Raw genomic sequence first — 20,436 nt, 5'->3', positions numbered from 1 at the left:
GGGTAATTTTATATCAAAGTACTATACAACTTTTTCAAGTTACAGTTATTTCCCTGTACTTTCCAATTTTTGGCAGGTAGTTAAGTATTTTCAATCCTTTATTTACACAACCTTAGCATGCTAATAATCAAAAAGTTTGAATATAACTAATTCAGAAAATTTCAACAAAAAAATGCAGCCAACTTTAAAATACTGTTTTATCTGCTTCAACACTGAGGTCACCTTGGCATACTTATTTCATCCAATTTCCCAAATACTTACTTACCAGGAAAACCTTCAAAAGTGATTCTATCCCCAGGTACTGCCCCGGGTGGGGGAGCCAGAATTTCCACTTTTTCTGGGGAGCTGGCACACATCACCATTGCTTGAGATATTACTCCTCTCATCTTTGCAGGCTTCAAGTTACAGAGTAGTATTGCCATCCGATTCTGCATCTTGGGGGAGGAAGACAGAAGGGTGTGAGTACTTAAATGCCACGTTTTTGGGGACTCCGATTACAATTCTTTTGTTATAATGAAATAATGAAGAGACCTTAACATGGACGAGAGAAGCATACAGCAACAGATGCACAATTTTAATGCCTGCACACCAGTGACAAATAACATTTAAACCACTTAAGAGTTGGCCAGTGAATAATGGAGTAAATGCTGAATTATGAAACACTTATGGAAATACAAAATGTGCGATTCAGAAATCCAAAAAACATGCAATGCATTTCACCCGTGTTCCACCTTTACTCCTTTGAGATCACTCACTTCAGTCCACTTTCAATATAGCACTATTAACCAAACAATTTCCATTTAATAATAAAAAACAAACAAAAACCCCACTCTACAAATTAGGCTAGCTCATAGATAAAAATTTCAAACTGTGTACTGGAAGCATACAGGTGTTTTACATAATTAGCTCACTTGAATCTTAAATTTTATCTTATTTAACCCAAATGCTTTGAATTTTTTTTACCCACTGAAAATGGCTGTATATACTGTGCACTGCATGCAATATATTAGAGCAAAACTGTAAAACTAGGTTTCTTCCTTTGTTGTTTTATTTTAATAAAAATTATAATAGTAAACCAGAGAAAACATACTTTGTTAGGGGAAACTGCCACACTTTAGCCTAAAAAACAAACCACACTTTCAAACTGAATAAAAATTAAACCCACAACATTCTTAAGAGACAGACAGAAAGTAAGGAAGCCTTAATTCTCATACTCCTAAGTGCACACATGTATATATCCATATTTCTAGATTTTAGTCTTTGGGCATTACAATATAAACTTTAAACAAAACTGCAGGATTAATACTTAATAAAACTAATATGGTCAAGTATTCTGAATACTACATATTTTCCAAGTAGAACATCTTAAAAAGCAAAAATATAAATCTCTAAAATGAAGCAGTTATAATGAAAAGTTGATGTGGCAGAAGTTTCAAGGCAGCCCATTGACTGAAAATGTCTTAAGTTATTGCTATGTATATAAATCGCCCAAAACACAAGAAATGGCTTTAAGATGTCAGTGACTAAAATGCAAGTTGTAGACATTATCTAGCACTGAATAACAATTAGCAAATGGATATACAGAAGAAACAAGATTTCTGCATTTGGTACTCAACTTTAGTTTTGACTAACTGGAAAAAATTCTAGACTTCAGAGCATTGCTTTTTTATTACAGATTATACAATTGACAAAACCAGACTGCATTAATACAGAAATGGAGATCATCATCAAACTAACACGAAAGCAAACCAAACTAGCATCACATCATTCCTTTCTCACCAATCACAGTGGCCCAAATGTTTATGTATATATTGCATGAGATTTCTGTATGAGAAGTTGATTACTATTATAAAATTTAGAAGTATTTATCAACATTTCAAACATACACATTATTCCGTCACTTTTACTAGGAAGTATCTTCAAATGCTTTTGAAAAACTGCTCTAACACTAAGATATGTACATTGATGTCACAAATAAATGGTAAGATGACTCACAAGGTTAAATAAATATTTTTATAAAACAAAAAGAAAAACCCACCCCAAGATGGTCAGCCAAAACTAGAACATTACTATTTCAAGGGGTTTTTTTTCCTTTTTAAGTAGCTCAATTTTTAAACTGTCTTCAGATAAATGACAATTCCCTAAGTATATCAAAAAAAGAAACTAGACCTAAATAAATGCTTCCTAATAATGCAAGTTTTTAGTAGTGTATTTTTTTTTTAAACTGGTTGTGCTAATTTTTATAGAAGGGACTTACCGTAACATTTCCAGAAAACAGGGCTTCAGTTACAATAGTGAACCCCTCTGTATTCATGCATAATAAGTGCAAAAAAGATTGTTTACAAACCATCAAGGAATCTGATGGTCAGGTATCATTCTATCTGCATAGCTCTTATGAGATCTTTTTACAGTAAATGATAACTAAAACCCTGAAATGTGTCAGCTACAAAGGGTCAGATCCAGTAATTCTACTGATGGCCACTCTCTGTAACCCCATAAATTAGAGGAACAAAAGAAACAATCTAGTTTTTTTCAAATTAACTGTAAAAATAAATTGGGGAGTTTCCTGACAGATAGATAAGAGTGGGCAGAAATTAAAAAAAAAAAAGGGGGGGGGGGGGGGGTGGGGGGGGAAGGAAAAAAAAAAAAAAGGAAGAAACCTAACTCCCTTTCCCAGTACGTGAAAAGTTCTATCAGAAATACAGGGTGTTACTGAAAAGCAGCTGAAGATAGACACTAAGTGTATGTTTCCTTCTGATATGTGATATATTATCCAGTAAAGCAAATTCTGGTTAAGAACAATAAGGCAAATCTCCACACTTAAAAGGACACAAACAGAAGCAAGTCTATGTCTACAGGGAACTAATAAGGCTTTGGCATCTCAGGAGGTGTTTGATACATAAATGAGCTGAGAATAAGCAAAGGAAATTCAAATGTTATCTCCTTGAAACAGCAACAACCTCCACTGGCCTTCCAGAGAGCCAATCCTTTTGTTTCAGAAATCCAGGAACTTCAAAACTGGCAACTCAACTAGTGAGAAACTGATGTAGTTTCAGCAAAAATGTTAGTTGTTACAGTTTCTATGGCTGGACACACAGCTACTTCACATTCAGAATAAAACAATGAATTTTCCCACATGCTGGTAGAATGAAGCGGCAGGGGGGGGAGAGGGCAAGAAATAAAGCAAAGAAACTAAAATGAGGAAAAGTTAATCCTGATGTTTACCACACAGAAGAAACAAGACCTTATCCTTGAAGCACAAGTGTTATATCGCACTTTTTCTTAGGTAATCCTTGAAGTTACCTGTATAACATTGTATAACCTGTATTACCTTGAAGTTACCTGTCTATATAGATTATCAACTAACTATCCCTCTATATCTCAAAATCAGATACCGTGACAGACTGCAATGGCTAGTGAATATGAGTTAAAACCAAGACACTGATTGCTTTAAAACCACAGTGAGTTGCAATGCCAACAGCAACAAAAAGCCTTCCTCAATTTATTACACGTTTGTCTGGATCTTAAGTTTGCCAGCAAACATAATTTACAAGTCACAAGCGTGGTTACATAGATATTTCTATTTGTTTCATATCTGAAAAGAAACACTATAGCATTTAATATAGCCTTGAAGCATAATGCTACAAAAGCAGAGGAAAAAACTGGTTTGCTTTAGGAAAGGTGTCTTATATTACACAGAATGTGTCAATAAGTTTACAGTCAAGCTGTAGTCACTGCTCTTTATGATTTATAGAAACATGTTTTCTCTGCAGACTAGACAAAGGAAATTAGAAGACTAAGAATGTGTATAAAGAATATAATTACCATTCTATCTAAGAAAAAGAAATATAAATTCCAGTACCATTTGCCAATTCCTGGGTGGACAACACTAACCCTTAAACAATGATCTAGAAAGAAAGAAGATTAAGCTATCTAAGCAGAAAGAAAGAGTTTCTGCTACAGAAATGAGACTGTATAGTTCATAACAGGTACAGCTGTAATGCCTCCTCCACAAAGAATGGTTGTAGGGTAGTGTTTCTGGAGGCTGATGGTGGCCTCTTCTCTTCTTGCTAAGTTTAAGATACACGCCCTGCATTCTTGTCCTTCACTTCTGATCACTGACATGAGGATCTCTTAGGTTAAAGGGGATTTCGGGAGGTTAACAAAGTGACACTTGAGAATTGTCTGAATTTCAAGAATGATTGCCTGAGACAGGTATTGATGCTAGGAGCACACAGAGATCCACTTCAAAAAGCCAAATGCAGTGACAGAAAAGCTGTCAATTCCCGCTGACATTTCAGAATGTTCTCCAATTGTCCCCAGCTGCTGCTGAAGGAGCTCAGCATTGGTATGGTCCACCTCATGCTTCAGTACTATATCCCTATTACTGATGACACATATATCTATCGATACATGATACTTGAGGGTGCAACTTCTGACTTGGCTTCACCCATCAGTGGTGCACAAAAACACAATGTACCACATATAAAGTGGGCATGCAAGAAGTTTTCACACCCATAAATAACATTTCAGTATGCAGTGCAAGTTAACGAAGATACACATTGTGCTTCCTAACCAAGAGTAAAATCAGATGATACAAATACTACAGCCTCAAACACTGCTAAATTACCACATCAAACACTGCAATCATAAATAGCTGAATTTTGGTGAATTATGTCTATAGTGCTTGATCTGACGTATACATTTTTATTTAAATATATGGCAGAGGTCACATGCCAGGCCTTCACATTTTTTAACACTGCAAAAAAAACCACAGAAAGATGGAAGCTTGCCCCTAAGAATTTACTGTCCAATAAAGACTTGCCAAAACCAAAACCAGACACACAAACTAACTGTTCCCAAAGAACATGCAAGAATGATCCCTAATTCTCTGTTAATGAGTACTTTGGATTATTTTTTGCAGACAGAAAGCAGGTTAAAGAGAAAAGACTGTTACTTCTGCTGCGTTCTGTACACTTCATGTTCGCAAGTTTATTTAGAAAGGCTTTTAAGGTATTTTTTCTACATGCTTTCTTGAGAACAGACTGCTAAAAGTGAGCAATTTGAATTTTTCCCCACTGCAAATCCAGTAACTGGACACTATCAGGTGATCAGTGCAGAACAGTTATTGTATTCAGTCTTTTTTTTTCAGTTCAATAACTCTGTATCATAAAAACCAACAATTTTAATTGTTTCCTACATTTGCAGTCTTACCATGGGGACAGGGCATGAATAGGGATTGAAAAGGCATTTGAGAAAATGTAGCTTTTCCACACTAAGATCTATTCCTTCACGACCCGTTTTGCAGTTGCTCTATACAACATTGCTTTGTTTGCCAAGCTTGTATTTGAATTTACAAGCAGCCTTCAGTCAATTCCGCCCTTCCACTAACCCTCTAGAAGAAGTGTGAGAGGAAAGTGTAATCCTGAAATCTCAGGTTGTTCCCAAGGCATACATAAACCATGCATGTCAAACACAGAAGTGTACCAGCTAAAAAAGCGCAGAGGCAGACACTATTCTGGACAAGGAAGTAAAAATATGCATTTTGTATCCTGCTGTTGTTTAAGCCACTCACTGCCAGCTAAGTTAAATTTACATGCTCTTTGCTTGACTCCATGCCAAACACTTCAACGGGCTATAAAGAGAGTTGGAAGGCAAAGGTTTCAAAAGTTTGGATGACAGCAAAAAAGTTATTATGGGTTCTCTACTACATACTAGGAAACCTGAAGGGAGAGTCACATCTGTTTGGTTTAGGAGTCCACTGTGTACCAATGGCATCACAGAGGAGTCAGAATAACATCCCAGGATAGAAGCACTGCAAGCAGAAAGGAACTGATTTGGGGTAAGGGTATTTCTCCATTTGCTGGCAAATGTTATTAAGCATTACTTCCATTTGCATTCTGTTTTTGCTTTCATGACTGTAAAAATCTTTTAGCAGAATAAAAACACATCCTATAAACAGATGAAGGTCTTAAGATATTTTTGGGAAGGAAAAGCTATCAGTAAATAATTTTGTCAATACCTGCTCCAGAGGAACATGTTTCACTAAACCGCTGACAACAGTCCTTGGGCTTGCTTCACCAACATCCACTTCTTCAACATACAGAGTGTCTGCATCCGGATGCTTTTTGGCAGTAATAATGCAGCCAACACGAAGATCCAGATGAGAAACATCTACAGATTTTGCATCACTACTTCCAGCAGCTGGCTGCTGTTTCTTCTCCTTCTTTTCACCTATTAAAGAAAGTTTAGCTCATGAAATAAACATTTAAAAAAAAGCATAAATAACATATATGACTATTGCAAGGGAAAAGCAAGCTACAATCGCAGAAATAAGTGTAAATCCAGTGTAAAACATAGAGGTGCTAACTCTTTACTCTTCATCTATTACTAGTTTCCAGTGGAGAATCATCATACACGCTCCAATTTAGATTGTTACTCCAAGTAATTACCACCTTAGGACAGAGGTGTTTTCTTGTTTGTAAAGTGAAGTCATGCTGAACTTTAAGTGTAGCTAATGCATATGTAAGTGACATATACACTCTGCCAAAGGCCACATCAATAAGCCTGATAGTACTGTTTTAACAATTAGCAATTACCAAGTAAGTCTTGCCATGGTGTTTCACCAGCAAAGGGAAACTAGACAATCACCAGTTATCAGGTTACTAATGCTTAACATGCTCCTAACTGTGGACAATGCCAAGTCACTGCAACTACACTGTTACAGTTGCAAAGCAACCCTTCAAGATGACCTCAGCTAACATCCTTCACTTCCTACATATACCAGTGTGTGAAAACACTCATGGCTTATGAGGTTCCACTGGTGCAGAGTCTTTATCCCATGGCAATGCAAGGGTTTATCATCACCTGTGAATACTGTAAAGTATAAAACAGCAGTGAAGCAACACTCCCCATACTCAGCTGCTTATTTAGATATTTGTTCTGAGATGAGCAAGTTACACCCAGTTTGTATATAAGGCTGTCCTGTTTAAAAGACATTCAAGATTTGTTTAACAACTATAATCTCTGGGGGATTAAGAAATGTCTAAGAAGTGCTTATTTAAAATAAGCATATTCTGTTATTCTTTCATCCCAGATAGCTTACATATTAATGTAAGCTAAACTCCCTTCTTTAGGGAGCAAAAAAGGAAAAGTGGACGCAGCACGCAATTTGATTGATTTATCACTGCTCTAGTACAGGGTTGACATTAAATAATACATTCAGTAATAAAAAGGCAGTGTTTTTTTTAACATAAGCAATAGCTTTTAATAAATATTTCCATTCATATGGGATAAATAAAAAGCTCTAGAGTTTATGACTGGGTTTTATTAATTAGAATTAGATTAATAAAACCAGTCATACATACAATAATTGAAGAGAAACTGAAAAAATACCATCAAGACAGTTAATATTTAATACCTAAGATCATTTCAAAGACCTGCCATCTTTATCCTTGGTATCATTCCTCACTGTTCTCCACTTCATGACATGTCTCTACAATGGCCTGGAGCCAAAAAAAAAAAAATCAACTTCTAGCACTCCATTTATTTCACTTTAGAGAAATGAAGTCTGTCACCAAAGAAGGAAAAGAGAACATAGCAAAGCATGTCTGTACACAGCATATGTTCAGATGCACAGAAAACATCCGTTTCAATGCCGCAGGCTAAGGAGAGAACTGCACTCCTCTGGCCAGTGTGGGAGTCAGCCCAGAATCAATATCCAGAGGAGCCTCACAGATGAAGTTTGCAAGAAGTGGAACTAAGAATATGGGAATAACCAGAGAGGAAACAGATAAGATAGGTGACAGAAAGCAAAAGGATTTGAGATATTCCCTAATTTCATCAATTTCAAGACTAAAAAACAAATTTTACATATTGGTTACTATGACTACTAAATACTATACCTACAATAGATGTTGAACTTCACAGAAATAGCCTGTTCAGGGCTTCCACTTAATGTTCATGCTATATTTCACCTTTTTCCAAATACAGTCACTGGAAGGAAAAAGTGAAATAGATTGCTTTCTAAATTTAAGCTACTTATACAAGATGAGGGGAAATACAGTACAAGAAAGTTTTATTTTTCCTTACCAACTGAATACTTGCTCTGTAGCCACTGAGTACTTGAAGAAAAGAGTTAATTGCCTGATATGACATGTGGCCTCTGCTTTTATATTTACAGCTCTGTGGAATATTGATGTGTCAAAGGCTGCAGCACACCGAAAAATATGAAGAAGCTTATAAGCCTGAGTACAGCTCACCAGAAAAATCACAGAGATACAGTGCTCTATCAGCATAATATCCAAACTCTGAAAAGCTGTGCAAATAAATTCATAGCAAATTAATAATAATTTGCTTAAGAGAATGATTGTAAAACAGGAGTTTAAGTTACAAGATAGACACTTGTACTTCTGTGTAAGTTTAACAGACACGTCTTTTCTTCTATTAAGAGAGTTTGTTAAACAGAAGCCGATACAGACAGCTAAAAAAGAAAAACAGGAGGAAAGGTGTTCGGAAACCTACATACCCTGCTTCTGCATTGCCTCCCTGATGCCAAAACCAGATTATGCTATCTGCCTATGTCCTTTACCCAGTACTTCCTCTTAGCCACACGATTTCACCAGTGGTTTTTTTGTTGTGGGTTTTTTTAGATAAGGGAGTTCAGTCACATGGAAAGAAATTTGGCATGTATCCTGTTTAAGTAAGAATCTGTAGCTTACTTGATGGCCTTCACTAACTTCAAGTACTTCCAAGATTTTAAGAGCTAGCACATGACTTCCTGCTGTGGCTGTAAGACTGTTTTTTTCTGTGCCCAAAATGATGTAAAAGCACTTGCATAACTGAAATGCCTTAACTGTCTATCACAGCTAAGAAAACTGAAGTACCTTTCTTTTCTACTTTTTCCTTCTTTTTCTTTTCTTCATCTTCACCTTTAATTTGATCTTTGGAACCAGGAGATGATGTGACTGCTGTAGGTTGTGGAACATCATCTGAAAATGAAGCTGTAGAAACGGTTGTACCAGGAGGAACTGCAATCTGTTTTACTAAAATCAAAACCACAAAAGTTAGTAGGGCTACCAGAATTTTTAACACTATAACATTTTAAGTTTCCAATATAAATGAAAAAGTAGAGAGAACTGAAAATTCTGCTTAAAATACCTAAACCACAACTGCTGAGTAGTGAAGCACAACATTACAAAACATATTTCAGAACTCAATCTGTACAAGATTATTCTGATCAGTTAAGAACAATGCCTTTCACAACACATTTTTTAAATGGGAAAATGTGCTAAATACAAGAGAACATATAAGCAAACACCACCTCTTTTTGTAGTTTGTTTCAACATCTAGTTATCTTTGCTACTAACTCCTTATTTCTCATTTGTGTTTGTCTAGTTTCAGTTTCTAGCTACTAGCTCTCGTCATACTGGAGACTATTCTGTAATTTGCTATGCGTAAAATCATTTTTATATCGTAGTCAGATCATTCCTCAACTCTTTTTTCTGATTAACTGAAGAAACTGAGCCTGAATAATCACATTCTAAGAAATTATCTGCAGCCCTAAAATGAAGTGTTGGTTCCTCCCTTCCCTTCGCTAAATTCTCCACATTATCTTCATATTTCTTTTTAAACTGTTGATATAGAATTCCGGACATCATCTCACTATCAATCTTACCAGATGAAAGTATATGAATACCTCCCTTCTACATTCTGCTCAATAATCTCATCAAGGCTTTTTACCAAATCATTGTACTGGGTAAGCATCATTAGTGTGCTAGTATCATCTAGGCTCCCTTTCCCAAGAAAGGTTAGACCAGCTGATCTTTTGAGGTCCCTTTCAACCTGGGCTGTTTTATGACTAATTACTGTTTGACAAATCCTTCTAGTGTCACTATTATACAGTTCCCCGTTCTGCATACATGCTTCTTTTTATACTTGAGACATTTATTAACTTTCCTGAAGAACTGCACTGTGTTTGTTGATACCTGCTCTCTTCAACACTGAAGTGATTTGCATGAATTATGTTCTTATAAACAATTTTTAAAAGACATTTGAATCTGAGATTTGTTGTACCAACAACCACTTGCTTGCTATTTGGCTTGCTAGTTGTGGAAAGACTTTTTGTTTCTCTGATTTTTGAAAAAATATCTCAAGTGATATTTTTGATGTTCTGTGTCCATCTAATTTCTGTGCTCAACTACTTAACACTGTCAAAGCTAACATACGCTAATTTACTTCAAAAGAAAAGATCTGAATTTAGCCCTACTGCCTTTTAGATAAACCAGCTAAATAAAGGAAGATGTATGTCAAACCAAATACTGATTTCCTAATCCTTTCCCACCTTGGAAAAAATCATATACCTTGAGACTTCTCTCTCAAGCATAACAGAGATTCTGTGAAATATCCTACACCCATCAAGAATTGCTGCAAACTAACAGACAATGGAGAAATACAAAATGGTTTGGTTTAGTACATAAAAGGGCTTTATTCATGCCCACAGGAGAAAAAGAATTCTCTGCATTTATAAAATGCTAGTCTTTTTGAAGACTGAATGTGTTGTTTTACCAGTAAAACATTCAGTACGGTTGAATGCTAGCATCCGGCTACACTGGATACTATCTCACCCAATTTATAATACTGACAGCATGGGTGAAAATAGTAATAGCTGTTGAGGGCGGAAGAGGCTTTCTTTGGAAACAATTTTAAAGATGACACACTGGATGTGAAACACTTGAGTTTTGTTTTTTGTGCTTTCTTTTTTAATATGAATTATATAATGATGGTGCGAGCTGAACAGAGCTGCGCAGGGGAGTGCAAAGAAAGAAAAACAGTGCAATGAAAGGCTAGTCCTACTAAAGCATGGAATCAAAAATTCAAAACACATTGTTTCTAATTCTACATTACCACAGATTTTCTAATAAGTCACTGCCCATCTGTACTTTGAACTATGGCTTGATTTTCCACCGGGATTTTTCAGTCATGCTAGATTAAATACTCAGAGTATCAAGAAGTGTTAGACATTCAGCAACTTCTAAGGTATTATAAGGAGTCATTGTCATCAGTCATATTCGGGGCTTTTTATGGAAGGCATGGTACAAAGACATACAAAGAACCAGTTCTATGTCTGATTAAGATTTGGCATATGTACCCGTTAGGCTTGCAGCTTACTAAAGTGTTGGAATTAAGTAACCTGTCATAGGCATGGAACCTAGGAAAATCCAGAATTTCTACGAAATGCAATAAAGTCACATACAGAAAGATAAAAATCAAGAAGAATTAAGAGAGATCTTGTTAGCACAAAATATGATCAAAACTATGTTCTATGAGGATAGGACTTTTTCCCCCCACCTCCATTTCGAATTTCTGCCTGAATCAGCTCCTGTTTCAGCCCTTCAATTTCTTTCTTCAGCTTAGCATTTTCCACACGGAGCTTCTTCTCTTCTCGGAGAGATGCCTGCAAGACTAAAGTTGACACTATATTAAAAACGACAGGTTTCAATAATGAGCATTCATCGTTTGGCAAACAGAGGTTTTGTTTTCAGAGCAAAGTGAAACATGGTGAGCCAAACACCAAAAAAGTGGAAACTTTCAAGGACTGTATCATCAGAAATATTTTTGAATCCTTTTTTTGTTGAAATAGCCATTTTTTACAATACTTACGTATTCAAGTTGCCTCTCAATACACTAGCTTCTCAGTCCCCTAAATAGACTAAATTCGAAAAAGCTTTAACATGTTTGTAATATGTACAAAATATCAAAGTTGAAGGTATGATACGCTTGAGAGAATCCCATAGTGGTGAAAAAGCAGTAACGCATTCAGGCAAATGCAAAGTCTCCCATTCTTCTCGACTCCCTTTCTCCCCCCATACAGAATAGTGTCCTGCCAAATTTCCATAATCTATTTGTGTCATGAATCCTTCCTCATTCATGCCTTTCCTATTTCAGAATAAGCAGCTTCAAAAAAACCCAAACCACAAGACAGTGAAGCGGTGCTACTATTACAAGCTTTATCTTGGAGAACTCGAAACACACTTAAAAGGCTGATGGCACCAATGAAGTTGTCCATGTTCTCATTTTTTCCTATGAGCATTTAATGTTAACCATCTGGTTAATAAGTTTATCATAAGATAGATTATTCCTTACTAGCTTTCTCCTTGAGCAGAGCAACTTGTTGCTTGAGGTATTCAATAACTTGATCAGCCTCGGCACCCTTCTGCTCCAGTCTGTTCAGCACTGCATTGTTGGCTGCCATCTTTACCAAGAAACGGGCTAAAAACCTAGACAAACAACAGACAGTCTAAAATTAATGACTTCTTAACGTAATAACACTACCATCTCTTACCACATGAAGCAGTTCTAAAATCAGTTGCTGAAAAAGAAAATTTGCTATGTGAACAAGCTGGGCTCCCATCTCCTAATGCAAAGCCCAAACAAAAAGCAACGCTAAATGGAATCTGATGTTTGATACCTGCTTTCCAATATTTTGGAAGAAAAGCTACTTTTCTTCCCAGCTGTGGAAAACATGTTCTTCCTTCATGAAATAGAAAAAATTCCACCTTCTCAGAAAGAAAGGTCCAAATAAATTGTGGAAAAAAAGGAAATAAGAGGGAAAGGCTGGACAGGAGAACCCTGTATCCTGTTTTTTAGCCAAAAAATTTATTAAGCCTATGCAGAATTTTATTGAGACTAAGAAAATAGAAACATCCCACAAAAATTTCTGAACTTTTCTAATAGATTTATTTAGAATATACTGAATACTTCATACATTGTGGTTGTGCATACATTAAGAATTTACTGTTATTTTACTTTTAAGCAGAATTCATCAGTATTTTTACTCATCTCGGATTAGTACAACTTTTACTGCAGGTTTACACCTTCAGAGTTATTTTAGCACTGACTTCAATTGTCTTGTTTCCACTGAAATGAAGGCCAGGCACCCAGGTAACAAACTAAAGAAGCAGGAAACTCAGAAGACCAGTAAAGGCAAGAGCACAAATAAATGCTGTCTAACCTTCTTTTAGGATGTTCAACTCGTTTTACTGGGTTTCTCTAATGTTCCAGAAACTAGCTATGCCTTGTGTACAGCCCTTATTTCTTGAAAGCTACCAAATTTGGCCTACTTCCTTCTCTGCAACATTTGTGTCTAACCATAAAACTCAAATAGTAACAACAGAATGATGAAATACAGTTACAGTCACTCGTATCTGCAGCAGATAGTGCTTTTACCCTCCCACTCAGTATCTAGATGAAGAAAGAATCGGTACTAGCAGCTGCCTCATCTGTAAATCAAGAAAGAAAACTGATTATAGGTGGGAAGGAAAGACGCCTTGCAGATCTTCACAAGCAACGGTGATGTAATTCCTGTGAATTTGCCCATGAGCTGCAACAAAGAACTGGTAAGAAAATGGCGATCCAGATGCATGCATTGGCTCCTCAACTATATCAGAGCCCAAAAATGCCTTTTCTCATACCAAATTGGCAGAAAACTTCCCATTTTTTTGCAAGATTATTCTGACACTATGACCTAAATCTGTTTTTAACGTACAAATATTCTCTGTTGGGATTTGCAACAAAAGCCATGCTGAAGACAAAACAGGTTTAGAAATAACTGAAAGGTGAACAGATACAATCACACTCATGCCAGTGTCAACACAGGACCTTTGCTGCACTCTCAGTATCAACTTACATTTGATATCTGATCTTCTATTACAGAGAACTCAATTCTCCATAGCTATATATCTTAAAAAAAAAAAAAAGGCAAAAGACAATGAATCAGGAATAGTGTAATTAAAAGTTCTCAAAGTAAAATTCACAAAGCCAGAGAGAGATACAGTAGTCAGATGATGCATGGGGTATATTACTCCTGCAGAAGTGATGAATGAACATCTTGCCTTCTTTGCAATCTAATACAATCAAAGTCTGTTTTCCACACACTGCTTTGCTTAAAGATGCAAGAGTATTACTGCCATCACACCTTCCACTCATCCACAACAGATTTGTCTTTTAGAAGAAAGAAACTCTCGTGGAGAGAAGAGCAGTAAAATCATCTTTCCAGGACAACTAAAGTGATTTTAATATTAATCTCTGCTAATAAGAAAATAATTTTGTTTTCATGTGCAGTCTGAAAACAGAGGGTTTTAAAAAGGAAAACGGTGATTCCAATAAGTTACTGATTTAGATGTCAAATGGAAATAGTCATAAAACTATTATGGCACAACACAGCATAATACAAAGCCTGGGGTATTATTGTCTGCATACCAGTAAGATTTCTTGCAAGCTACATGTTCTCTCAGGGAAACACAATACTAACAGTGGAAACTTTGCCAACAACAACAGAAATGCTACTAAAACTTCAAAGTGAATAGAATTGGTACATTTTATAGGTTTTAGCCAAGTTGGTTAATGAACTGAAGATCTGGAAATGAAGTTACATGATTACAATTGGTAGACATTTTCCCACTTGTCAAATAATTTCTGTAAATCTAGTATTATAACGATAACACAAAGGAATAGGTATTTCCAATACTAATATAGAGAGCTAACAGGCTGAAATGAACTGCTGCACGGGCACAGGAACCCATACAGCACAGTGATAAAACTGTATCTAAAAAGGGCATATTAAAAAAAAAATTAAGATCCACCCTCTATTATAAAACACAAAACACATTAAAAACATTAGCACTGCAACAAAGGTTACAGTCGATTTTTTTTTACCTTTCCCCTCTGCTACCCTGACACCCCTCCACTACACACACAAAAAAACCCCAAACAACCAACTCCTATTGGTGATACACAAACTAAAAATAGGAAAGAAAACCAGGAATAATATAGCTTAAAAAACAGAATCATGTCTTATTACAGACACATTCTGACCTGTTTTGCAGAAAATGTTCCAGAGGCCAACTGAAAGTAAAGTCACTTCATACAATTGTGCCTAACAAGCTGCTTTCCCTTCAAACAAAAAATAGTTCTGAAAAACAAGTAAGGAGTAGCTATATTCAGACCTTCTGAAAAGGGTAACCTCCTGAAGTTACCTGGTTGCTCAGCTAAGGGAAGCTGTTTCATCTCAGACCTCTGAGGACTACTTTGTTACCTGCAAGACATTCAGAACTGCTCCAAAACCCACTCGCTCCACTATAATGGAACTCAATCTTCAAATAAAAGACTCAAGTCCTGCAGTTATTCATGAAGTTACGTATCAACACATAAAAGTTGTTTGATTTCTCATCATTCTACTTGCTGATTAAAAGAGTTGCCTATCTTTTTTTTTTTTAAAAACAGAAAGCACTGCCTCCTGCAGTCTTCTAAATAGCTGCAGTACCCTCACAGGAGAAAACAGGCATTATTCTACTATGTTTCTCAAGAACATGTAATGTGGAAGGGTCCCCAAAGTGGCGAACTTTCTATAATAAATCATGACTTCTCATATTGTACAAATTACCCCCAAATTTCAACATTTTACAAATACTGGTTTATCAACATTGGCCTAGACCTTAGAATATATCCAGATCAAAAAGTGAACGCACCAAGAAGATGCTAAAAACAAACCTTGGTGTAGCTTACTCTTTGATATTAATATTCTCTGTTTTTAAAAGCAAGAAAAAGCCAAAACCCCATAAAATTAATGACAAGATTTAAAACTTAAACTCTAAAAATTGTTTTTGGAATCTATCCATAGTCTGAACATGGAACCACTTACTTTTCACTATTGGAAAAGCAATCATTTAAGCAAAAAAACAGAAATTGGAAGCCAACTGATTCCCAAAACCTAAAATAATTAGCTCTAAGCATTCCTTTTTCCAGCTGGAGATTTAAAAAAGCTCAGTATTGCGAAGTTCTCAGCTTTTTCTTGCGATGCTTTTGTTAATGTCAACACACAAAGTAAGATTACTAACTGTACGAGATCTAACCTGCAGGCTGCTTAGGAAGACTTACTGCCTACAGATCAACATGTTCTCCATGTATACATCGAGTACATCTATCACAGTGATGCAGCTTTATTTCAGCATTTTCAATTCAGTCAAATTTTATGCTGCTCTCTTAGGTGACATGCATCTAATTTCTTTCTCACAGGCCTTAACGCAACACAACCAAATGCCATGTGCATTTCACTTGGTCACCCTGGGCATGTGTTGAGACAAGAAGTTGCCAAATTTTGTCTCAAATGATGTAAAAGGAAACAAAATTACCACAACTGCCTGCTTCTCCTCTCTGCCTCTCCCACATATACACTAACTCCTCCACAGTAAGAGGGTAAACTTTCACAGCTTACCACACCTGGGCAGCATTCTTCATTGCACAGCTGCTTTGCTCTGACCCATCATTGCTCTTTGCTTTGTGCTAGCAAAATACTTCACAGGAATCAAGTATTTCTACAGCAAAGCCAATCCTACTGATCTTTAGTAAAGAGCAGATAGCAATCACAAGATGGCCCAGATAGCATAAACATATGCCTTACAGAGAATGCCATGTTTATGAATAGCCGCCAACCAAGACCTAAGACCAGGCAAGGAGCCACTACAGGAGAAAATAAAAGTCTGCGAAAAGACATGCCTGCTTTTCAATTGAGATGCTCTGTTCAAATTAAAAGTTTGTCATTATGAAGCAGAACCAGTGGGATCAGCCTTATTCTAAAAGTCATCGACAACACAAAGGTAAATTTCTCCAATGCTAAATAAAGTTCATTAGTTTAAACTATAGAAAAATATTTAATGGCAATTCCTCTTCCTAAGCTTTTGGTCTTAAGTCTCAAGCAACTCTCAAATTAAACTCCTTTTCTTCTTCCATGAGATGTCTCAAGACACTTTATTGTGTCCAACCTTATAGCAAAGTATTCTACTTTCTGTTAAAGATAGAAAGTATCAACAATCACTTTGTTTCTGCAAGAAGTGTGTTCAAAGATTTCTATCTGAGCATCTTTTTTGAGTACGGTCATTTCTGGCAGACAATCTTACAAAAACCCATAAATATAACAAAACATGCCAGCTGTTTGCCAGACTCTGCTTTCCTATGCTTTGCACTTTTATGAACCGTCAGGACACAGTGAATCAGATTTAAGAATCTCACATCACATTTTTCTATTCTGCAAAGTAAGGAACACTAGTGAGCAGATCAAAACAGAAAGAAAAAAAAAAAAGACGAGTGGAACTATGTTATCTTTTGCTAAACCAAAGTATCAGTGTGTCCTGGTTTCGGCAGGGATAGAGTTAATTTCCTTCCTAGTAGCTGGTACAGTGCTGTGTTTTGGATTTAGGATGGGAACAAAATTGATAAGGCACCGATGTTTTAGTTGTTGCTAGGTAGTGCTTACACTGGCCAAGGACTTTCTAGTTTTCCATGCTCTACCGACTGAGAAGGCTGGAGGTGCACAGGAAGCTGGGAGGGGGCACAGCCAAACCGGCCAAAGGGACATTCCATACCATGTGACGTCATGCTCAGTACATAAACTGGGGGAAGCTGGCCGGGGGGGCCGCTGCTCAGGGACTGGCTGGGCATCGGTCGGTGGGTGGTGAGCAATTGTACTGGGCATCACTTGCTTTGTGTATTATTACTATTATCATATTATTATCATTATCATTTTATTTCAATTATTAAACTGTTTTTATCTCAACCCACAAGTTTTTCTCACTTGTGCTTTTCCAATTCTCTCCCCCATCCCATCGGGAGGGGGGGGGAGTGAGCGAGCGGCTGCGTGGGGCTTAGTTGCCAACTGAGGTTAAACCACGACACAGTGCAACTAGGAAATTGTTGTAACTTGTCCCATCTTCTCCTGTCTCAGGGAATTGAGATTCATGCTTTAAAAATCAATTTTCTCTTACAGGTTTCTCCTAACTTTTCATAAAGTATTCTAGACCTGATGCCATAAAAATCTTCGGCTAAGATTTACAATATCTGATTTGATTTCACATTTTTGGTAGAAAAACTTAAGGTTTAGTTTTCAAAACTATGAAAATTTAAACGATTAAAAAAATAAATGAGGAGAGCTACAACTAATTAGTTTTTAGATCAAATCTTACTTTTAACTTGATCATCTCCCTACTTCACTCTAACGTTCACAGAAGATCAGCAGCAGCTCTCATATGTCATTAGGGAGGCAATGGTCTGTAACATTTAGTTACAAATTTGCAGCAATGTAATTCTATTGCTAGGATACTTTGGAAATCAGCAATGTTCAGGAAGTTTCATGCACTTACCCATCACTACTACAAAAGGTTGGGTCTTTCACTGGTTTTATACCTGTTACACATTGTAAAATGCAATCATGACTTTTACACTCAAATATTCCTTTTCAGGAAATGCAATTCTAAAAGATTAAATGTTTCTAGGCTTCAAAAGACAGAGAAGAATCAGATTTACTTATTGGAAACACAGGTTTTCCACAGTTTTATCTGTGGAAAAATATAATTCCTCAATCGCAAAACAAAGGAAAACATGAAGCTGTTCAAAACCAGGTTTCAAAAAACGTGCCTTTGAAACCCATATACAAGTAGGCTAAGGTATCAGTAAGCAACAGTTGAATGCTGAGAAAGAAAACAGAAGTATCTTAGATATTAGACACAACTTTTGCATTGCTTAAGACTACTTAATCACAATCAAAGCCCTAGTTTCCTTGTTATAATAGAGCAAAAAGACATAGTGCACCCCATTACACTTAAATATCATTCCATCCGCATTGAAAAGACAGGCGCAGATCAGTTAAGATTTAACTATCAGCTCATCACGTCTTTCACAATTAAGTATATTGTTAGCTCTGTAAAGGAAGAACGTAGGTTTCCTGAATCTCACATTGTCAAAGTAAGTATACACAACTAAAAATATGGTTTAAGGCCCTAAGCAAATATGTGTGAATGATCAAAATATAGACCCTCACCTAGGTCCTTCTCCGCATACAGCAAAGGAGAACTACCAAAATATTTTTGGCAGAGCAATGGTAAATACTTGAAAAGCAACAACTAGCAATGATAGCACAATTTAAAAAACAAAACAAAACCAAACAAAACCACACCAAAACCCACTGTATTTTTGGTCAAGATTTTGAGCAATGTTGATAAATTGCAGTGTAAAAAATCAAAATCTAGAAATTATTAGCAAATAAATCATCACGGAACCTCATTTTTGACTCTCAGTATTAGATAAGTGACCCCCTACCAGGTACTAGAAATGTGGCACTATAAAAGATCAAATGAAATTTTAACTATTATCCTTGTATTTTGCTAAAGAAAGAACGCTCTTTAATATGAGCAAAATGGAATTACAGTCTAAAATATAAGAAGGTATTGTAAGGTATGGCAATACAGTTTTGCAGACTTGTAATTTCAAAAAGACGTAAGAATTCCATCTTCCTCATTCTTCCCAAACAAGTAATTGCTGTAACTGGGGCTTTAAACATTTGAACAGCCCAATGGTGGTTTTTTTTAGCAATTAAATAGAATTTTTAAAGTATTCATAAACTGTAAAATCCTGTATAGACAGTATTGAAAGCGATATGCCAAGCAGCAAATTATTAGGCAAAGTTGTACATTTCTGCCATATGTTATTTCAACTCACATCTTTTGCACTAAGAGAGTCAGAATAATTGCTTTGCAGATTTCCAAACAACTAACATGTCTAACACAGTCCATCCAAGAAGCAATGCCAGCCCTGAGGAATGATTTGCTAGCTCTGGAGACTACAGTTCAACCCTTCTGGCTGCCAGATAAATCAGGCTCAATCCCAGCTGCAGACAGGTCTTTTAGTAGTCCTAAGAGTCTATCCTTCCCTATTTTAAAGGGCTGTAAATAGTAAAAACACACACAACCAAACTTTTTCATATTGAAAAATACTGCAGCATGAAAGAGATTTTTTTTAAAAATGTGATGGAATATTGCACAAAAAAAGGCCCATCCACTGGTACCAATTTTGAGGCAACAGAAGTTACTCAGTAAAGATTATTTTTAAATATGAAGACAAGTCTGTCTTGAAAGGGAACGATGTACCAAAGTCAAAAGCAAGTCACAGCATTAATGAGACAGGCAAAAATAAAACCTATGAGAAGCAATGAATGAAGACAGGCATATGTTAGAACAAATACAGGTAGAAGCATGAAATTTTTACTTTAAGAGTATTATGACAGGCTTAATCTGAATTAAAATGGATCTCTTGGATCTGTATGGTAGAGATCATTAGAAACTGAACAGTCAGAAGTAAAAATTATTTTAGTATTTTGTTCAAGTTTGCATTTCAAGATTTAGCAGATGCCACAACTCATTAATTAACTGCACCATATCTTAACACACTACAGCTGCAACATTCAAAAGGTTAAGGTAAGTTAAGAGTACTTGCAATTTCATTCACATCCTGGCTGTAAGCTTGTGCTAAATTTGTATTTAGGGAGAAGTTTCTACTAATGTTTGTCTTGGTCCAATTTGGAATTAACTTTGTACGCTTTCCCACCTC

At 36.2% G+C, this 20,436-nt stretch overlaps 1 protein-coding gene across 3 annotated transcripts in view; it reads right to left on the bottom strand.

Moving 5' to 3' along the window:
* AIMP1 (aminoacyl tRNA synthetase complex-interacting multifunctional protein 1) overlaps positions 1–20,436 on the bottom strand; it is a 32,284-nt gene that overhangs the window by 7,621 nt on the left and 4,227 nt on the right. Inside the window, exons 1-6 of one of the 3 annotated variants that reach the window (XM_009327054.1) lie at positions 13,688–13,706; positions 12,145–12,278; positions 11,350–11,463; positions 8,886–9,044; positions 6,023–6,234; positions 266–434 (exon numbers count right to left, since the gene is read on the bottom strand). In XM_009327054.1, the coding sequence (XP_009325329.1) occupies positions 266–434; positions 6,023–6,234; positions 8,886–9,044; positions 11,350–11,463; positions 12,145–12,278; positions 13,688–13,689 (790 nt within the window). In that variant the 5' untranslated portion in view covers positions 13,690–13,706. Of the gene's footprint in view, positions 1–265; positions 435–6,022; positions 6,235–8,885; positions 9,045–11,349; positions 11,464–12,144; positions 12,279–13,687; positions 13,707–20,436 lie in introns of those variants that run through there. The other 2 variants (XM_009327055.1, XM_009327053.1) reach the window with 2 other exon arrangements.

This window comes from Pygoscelis adeliae, unplaced genomic scaffold, assembly GCF_000699105.1.
Source record: "Pygoscelis adeliae isolate BGI_AS28 unplaced genomic scaffold, ASM69910v1 Scaffold87, whole genome shotgun sequence".
In the NCBI taxonomy this organism is placed as follows: Eukaryota; Metazoa; Chordata; class Aves; order Sphenisciformes; family Spheniscidae; genus Pygoscelis; species Pygoscelis adeliae.
This window is presented reverse-complemented; position numbering and strand designations above follow the sequence as displayed.